The 7657-nt window shown below is 33.7% G+C and overlaps 1 protein-coding gene across 1 annotated transcript; it reads left to right on the top strand.

Annotated features, from left to right (window-relative positions):
* The first annotated feature begins 2431 nt into the window (after nt 1-2431).
* Nucleotides 2432-7498, top strand: LOC107848538 (BEL1-like homeodomain protein 8). The gene is made up of 5 exons (XM_016693330.2): nt 2432-2610; nt 3603-4717; nt 6121-6539; nt 6627-6687; nt 6766-7498. The coding sequence occupies exons 2-5, from the start codon at nt 3668-3670 to the stop codon at nt 7297-7299; spliced, it is 2064 nt and encodes a 687-aa protein (XP_016548816.2). The 5' UTR covers nt 2432-2610; nt 3603-3667; the 3' UTR covers nt 7300-7498.
* The last annotated feature ends 159 nt before the right edge of the window (nt 7499-7657 follow it).

The raw sequence follows: 7657 nt of genomic DNA, 5'->3' as shown, positions 1-7657 counted from the left end.
AATAAAATCACAAAGGAAAATTATGATAAGGTAATTTTAAATAAGATCTAAATAAAACACGTTAAATTTAAGAGGATTTCATGTGCATATTCTACCTCTATTTGTAGCTACAAATTCAAAAAAGTACCTCTAAATTCACTAACTAATTGTCATAATTTATGAAAAGAATGAAATATAAAGTGGTTTTTGTACTCTTTTATCATTTCATAGCATATAATAATTTCCATAAATAATAAAACTATGAAGATTTATATATATAGTGCTTCCTTTGTCTCCCATTTTTGAGAAAAAGCCAATATTGCATATAGTACAAACTTTTAAATATGTAGGCCATTCAAGTGTATCAATTGTTGGTGGGAATCTCTTTTGAAGAAACTCAATTAAAGGCATACGTAGCATCATTTTCATTAAAAATATTTTTTCTTCAAAAATATTACTCCCTCCGTCTTAAATTATATGTCATCATTTCCTTTTTAATTCGTTCCAAAATAAGTGTTGTCTTTCCTTATTTGACAATTTTTTAAAGGTACAATTATCCTTTTACCCTTATTGGTCCCACTTAATAAAAAAAAAAGATATTGACATGTTTTTTGATCAAGGATAATTTGATAAATTTTACCAAGTCTTCCCTTATTTCTTAAACTTCGTGCCCGGTCAAATGGCGACACATAAAATGGAATGGAGGGAGTACTATTTTATTTTATAAAAATATGATTACGGTCTGCGTACAATCTATCTTTACAGATTATATCTGATTAATTATATTGAATATGTTGTTGTACTACACAAGTTTGAAGATTTTTTAATTTTAATTTTGTTATAGTTTGTGATCCGAATTTTGTTGATCCGATCCTGAAAATTTCACGATGCGATCCATATTTTTGACTTTTTGTGGGGTCAGTAGTTCGCCCCCGTAGTATGGACCTGTATATTTTTGGATTTAAGATTTATTTGTATGCATGTATTATATAAATGCGTTTAGTGGTTGATTTTTGAAGGTTTTCAACACATGTCATTGAGACTTTCATCTCCGCCTTGTACTCTTCTCATTATAGTGAATTTCCTCCTCCTCTTTACCCGTGGTTTTTTTCCGTCAAGATTTTTCACGTAAATCTGTGTGTGTTCTTGTTTTCTTTTGTTTTGTGGTATTGCTTATTCTCACACGATATCTAATATGCACATAATTAGGATTTGACTAAATTCAAATTTACGCATTACAAGTTTCATTTTTAATACATTCTGTTGAGTTTAAGATTACAAGATTCAAATATCCTTTATAATTTTTTTTGAACTTCGCGCCAAATAATAATCAGACAAACAAATTAAACAAAAAAAGAAAAACTTTTTTTCCTATCTACCATATGATATGAATAATTAATTCAGAATTATAATTTCGAGATTACTTAATCCGCAATCTAAATAAACTGATAAAATAAATTTATTATTCCATTATTCAAATTTTGCAAAATATTTTTAGTTCAAATCAATCTATTTCATTGAATGTAACTATATTCGCAGTCAAATCTAACTACCAAACGATGTTAAAATCTCAAAATACTTCTACTAATAACGATGGAGTCATGATTTTAATTTCATAAGTTTTCAAATTTTAGTATGATGAAATTTAAATAATTAGAGTAATATATATACTTTAAAATTTACATTTTTCTAATATAAAAGCACAACAATAATAATAATATCATATTAATTAAATATGATCTCACAAATAAGATCGAGAAAGTAAGAAGTGTATAAAATTTTTATCTCTTCCTTATTATATTAAGTGTGATCTCATAAACGAAGCCGTGCGAGTATGCGGTGCATAAGAATTTTATCCTTACCTTATCAAGGTACTGTATTTTCGTTATATCCTAAGCTAAAACCAGAAAGAAATTTTAAGAACACGTTTACGATAAATAAATTAAATTTTTTAATCTCTATTTATATGACATTATGTTACTGTTACTTTTAGTTTGTCCAAGAAAAATATCCCACTTTTATAATTCCAAATAATTTAACCTTTAATTTTTTAAACCTTAATATATTAACTTATAACCTACATAATTGATTAGAAGACTTATCTATAATTGTTTTATTTATATTCAAACACCAAAATCACTCTTTATCGCTTGTTACCTACTAAATAATAAACATAATAATTCAACTTAGATAATCAACTAGTCAAATTTATTTTAATCCATAAGCAATTTAATTTAACGATATCACATAAATTAATAAAAAAAATATTTAAATAAAAATTACTGAATTCAGATACACCGTTATTTTAACTCCGTCAGCTCAAAGCTAACTCAACTCAACCCAACTACCCTCACTCTCTTACACATAAAGCTAAAAAAAAAAAAAAAAAAAAAAAAAAAGAACTTCTTACCAATATCACTTCAATATATACACCCCACCCCCTCACCCCACCCCACCCCACCCCACCCCACTTGACAATCATTGTCCTACTACTACTACTTCTTCTTCCCCTCTCTTCATTTCTACTATACATCTTTTTCTAAATAAATAAAAAAGTATATATATATATTGTCACCGGAAAACTCATCGGAATCTTGGATTCCCGGCGTTAATATATCCTCTCCACAATAGGTATGTTTTTTTTGTTTTTAACTTTACTTGTAATAAACTTATTTGCTTCACTTAAGCCGAAGGTCTTACCTCTTCGAATTAGTAATAAGGTTTGCGTATATTCTACGCTCCTCGTACTTCACTTGCGTATGTTCTTGTTGTTACTTAACTTGTTGTCCCTTCAAACCTATTATTATTATTATTTTTATTATTGTTACTACTACTGCTATGAAAATGTTGCTTTTTTTTTTTTATATCAATTTGCTTAACTTTGTAGTAGTTACTGCTTTCATTTTTCTTTCTAAAGTTTTGAACTGTTGGTAAAAATTATATGTTTAAGCACATTCATGAAAGTTGGTTTCAGCCTATATTTAGCTAGACATATATTTTAAACGAGTTTAAGTTATATATATGAATATTTTACATTATCAGATCACTCGAAAAAAGATATCTCTACATGTAAATTTTCATGAAATGTATAATTTATAATAATAATGAAAATAAGACTTACAAGTTAATTAGGTGATTAATTTGTTCTTCATGAGAATTAGGGTTTGTCTTTTACTTGTTTGCAACTTCTTTAATGAAAGTTTCTTATGGTAAATCTTCGAGTGAAGGGTCAAAAACATAGCTAAAGCATTTCGTTTTTTTTTTTTTTTTGAATTTCATATCTTTTGATCACTATTTAAATCTTGTAATGTAAAAATATTATTGTTTGGCCTATAAGGCTAATTTCTAGGAACATTTATGTCTACAATATATTTAACAGTAAAATTGTTTAGACTTAATTTTGTGTGTACTACTCTTTTTGTCCCTATGTTTTTTTTTTTCTTAAATTCTTTCAACTATATTTTGTGTCTCAACAGTTATATATTAACTTCTCATTTATTGTTTTTCCCTATTTGCTTGTCTATGTTACTATACTAGCCCACATGGGCTTGCTTGTTTGTTTTGTGCTATTTCATGTTGCTTGTTCTTATTTCATCGTTGTTTGAATTTTTTGTACCATGCAGGTAGTTGTATGATTGTATAAAACGTTGAAAATAATTTACGCGTTTTTTGATTCTGCGTCTCGGAGATGAGTGATCAAACATCTGAATTTCATGTAGCGCAACAAAGCCGGAGAGAAAGGTTGAGAGTTACTAATTCGGAGGAGATGGATATACTTCATCAGCCATATCAGTATAGACATATTTCGTATGATCCATCGTTAGTACTGTCATCATCTGAAATGATTAATTTCGCGACAACAAGTACTGATGTTACACAACATAATGTTGGTATGCAGCAACATAGTACTAGTTGTGGTTGGAATAATGTTGGTATTGAGAATAATTTGAGTCCAATGTTTGTTGGAGGAGGAGGTGTGTTATCGAGTGGATCGTTGAACTTGAATAGTAATGTTGATGTGAAACCGAGTTTCTATAGTGGTTATACCGATATGCAGCAGTCAGTACCAGGTGTAACTACTAACTTATCGACTACTAGTAATGTTGAGTTTGGGTCTAGTACTTCAGTACTTTATCACGACACACTTCAAGAAGTTGTTACTTCTGCTACGGGGGGAAATCAAGGCGTTGAAACAGGCCGTGTTGGTTTGTGGAATGAGAATAGGAGTTATATTGATCAATCGCGGCTATTGTATCATAAAAGTTGTGAATTTGGGACTAATGCTAGCGCGAAAGGTCCTGATAACACGAGTGCTCAGGGCTTGGTTCTTTCACTTTCACCGGTTCCACAATCAAGAGCGAATGCAATGCAGATGGATAAGAGGAACAATGCATCAATAGTACCTGACAATTTCGCGATTGCACATCGTAGTGCAGTGCCACTTGGTCCTTTTACTGGCTATGCAACGATACTGAAAAGCTCGAAGTTTCTTAGGCCTGCACAACAATTGTTGGATGAACTTTGTGATCTTGCAGCAGGTTCATCAAGCTCGATTAGATGTTCAAGTTACACGAAAAAGTATCGTGATGGTTTTAGGGTTTCTAGTGAAGGTTATGCTGGTCCTGAGTCTTCATCAGGAGGTGGTGGTATCGGTGGTGATTCGAGTGGCTTGAATGAATCCAACGTGCGCCCTGAGTACTTGCAAAAGAAAGCGAAGCTGATATTTATGCAGGAAGAGGTTTGTTAAATCGTTCATTTTCCTTCACGGTACTTAGTTTGCTTCACTTGAGTTGAGAGTCTTTCTGAAACGGTCTCCCCACCCTTACATGGTAGAAGGTAGGGGTAAGGTTGCGTACACACCCTCCCAAGTCTCTACATGTGAGATTACATTGTATATGTTGTTGTTTAGCTTAATTTAACTTAGTTATAAGATTAATGTTTTAGTACTTACAGCCATACTTTTAGCCTATGTTGCTCGGACTCTTCAAAATTGTCATCGGGTGCGTGTTGAATCCTTCAAAAGTAGTGCAGTTTTGTTGGATCGGACATGGGTGCGGCAACATTTTTGGAGAGTTCGAGAAAGACTAATTTTATCTACCATGATATGAAAATTTCAAATCGTCCTATTGTTGCATGAACTTTGAAATAAGATTAAGATAATATTCTCAAGAGCTATGTTGCTTGGACTCTCCATAAATGATGCCACACCGATGTGACATTCTTCAAAAATACACTACTTTTGCAGAATCCGACATGCACCTGTCGCCATTTTTAAAGAGTCCGAGCAACAAAGCTCGAGTACTCATCCCCCCAAAATAACACCCTGTGTTGTATTTTATTCACATGATCGATTAATGCATTAATTATCCGTTACACCTGTTGCCATTTTTAAAGAGTCCGAGTAACATAGCTCAAGAATACTCCTTTTTTTTCATTTCTATCTTGTTTTATACTTGAACACCATGTCTTGTAGAGTTTTTTTTACTACTTGCGGTATTGTTATCTGTTATCTGCGATGTTTTTAGATCGCTGAGAAAGGTCCATAGGGAGTTCCCGGTATGAAAAAGCCGGTTAAGAAGTATGATGAAATGTGAATTTTGTTTGAAGTAGTTATCTCTTAGATATTGCGCGGTTGGTTTTACTCTTTCAAAGTATCGCAAAGTTACTATCTGTTAGTTATCGATTTCTTGTGATTTCTCTGCTATAGTTTCATAAATCTTAACGTTTTCCTGAGCTAACTTATCATACTAGTTCTAACAGATATGCAGACTGTTGGTTGCTTTTGTTGTTGTAGGACATATACAGTCGAATTTTTGAACTCGATTCTTTCTTCTTTGCTAGTCCATTTATGATTTTCCTGCCTCTAACATGCTCGACTTTCTCCATCATGCATGAACGTTATAGAAAAAAGTACAATGATTTTCAATCAAATGATGTTTCTGTTAACTGACTTTATTAAAGTTACAGAATCTCATCATTTAAAGAAACTTTACTTTGTGGTTGTCAATGGTTGGAAAGCAACATTCTACTGTACATGTTACCAACATTATACTTAAAAATATTACGCGTTTTACCTAGCGCGATTTGATGTCAAATCATCGGTATTGAACTCGTATGACTTGAAAATGTATTGTGTGACAGATTTGTAAAAGGTACAAACAGTATCATCAGCAAATGCAAATGGTTGTATCGTCCTTTGAAACCGTGGCTGGTCTAAGTGCAGCGACCCCGTACATTTCCCTAGCTCTCAAAACAGTCTCGCAACATTTTAAATCACTGAGAAACGCGATCATGGATCACCTCAAAAGCATAAGGCAAGCGTTGGGCGAAGACTTGCCTTCCCCTGCATCTGGTATGAGTAACAAAGGCGATGGAAATTCGTCAAGGTTGAACGTTGACCAAACATCGTTACACAAACAGAAAAGTGGGGGTGGGGGTGGGGGTGGAGCCGGGGTTGGATTTTTCGAGGCACAACAACATGTTTGGAGGCCACAACGTGGCTTACCAGAACGCGCTGTCGCTATTCTTAGAGCTTGGCTTTTCGATCACTTCCTTCACCCGTAAAGTTTCCTATCTTTCCATTTTCAACTTACTATACATATCGTTTAACTACTCCATGTAATAATGTAACTTTACTTTTCGTGTAGGTATCCTACAGATACCGATAAACACATGTTGGCTTCTCAAACTGGCTTAACTCGAAACCAGGTAAAGATAACGCGATTCTTTTCGCTCTAACTTTATGTCTTTACACACACATGAATGTTCGCGATATGTTTAACACAGGTTTCTAACTGGTTCATCAATGCACGTGTTCGTGTATGGAAACCGATGGTTGAAGAAATACATATGCTGGAGACTAGAGGAGGACCGGGAGGAGATCAAATCGGTACCAGTATCAGAAAATCTGATGTGAACAAGCTCATGACAGACCGAACCAACCATGTAAACTGCGGTCATCAACATTTGAGTAACGTACACAGCATGAACGACTTGATGTCAGATAAGCAAGGTATTGGACCCTCGGAGCGATTTGATGGTAGTAATGATCATACGTGGAGGAATCAAGAGAAGCGTTCGAGGATAGAGTGTCACAATATCCCTCCTGCAGCAGCAGCAAGCATAGATGGATCGTTGATGGGATTTGTACCTTACCAAAGAAATGCACTTGAAATCGGAGGTAATATCGGACCTGTGTCATTGACATTGGGACTAAGGCAAAACGCAGAGGCTACGCAACAACAACAGCAGTTACAACTACACGAACATCGACTTCGACAGCAGTTTGGTGGTCATATGATTCATGATTTTGTTGATTGAAATGAGACTAAGTTGATATTGTTCAAGTTTATGCCCAAAAAAAATGAGGCATTACATTGTAAATTATGTTTTTTCTCTAGTAGTGGATGAAATTTGTTAGTACTAGTTTATATGTTATACTTTTTGGGTTATTTGTACCCTTGTCGTCTAACTTTTGGTACGTATATATCCTCGAACTATTGAAAATAGTACGGATATATCCTTCAATGCGCGCCACGTGTTCTCATTTGTAAGAAACTAACCCATTTTTCCTTAGCAATTTTTTTCCTGACATAAAAGGGAATTGTTCCACGGCCGGCCGGAGTTGTAAGCAAGTTTCGTCTGCGAGTGCTCATCCTAAAGAAATGTTCTATGATCG

Source organism: Capsicum annuum, chromosome 11 (assembly GCF_002878395.1).
Source record: "Capsicum annuum cultivar UCD-10X-F1 chromosome 11, UCD10Xv1.1, whole genome shotgun sequence".
NCBI classification, from domain to species: domain Eukaryota; kingdom Viridiplantae; phylum Streptophyta; class Magnoliopsida; order Solanales; family Solanaceae; genus Capsicum; species Capsicum annuum.
This window is presented reverse-complemented; position numbering and strand designations above follow the sequence as displayed.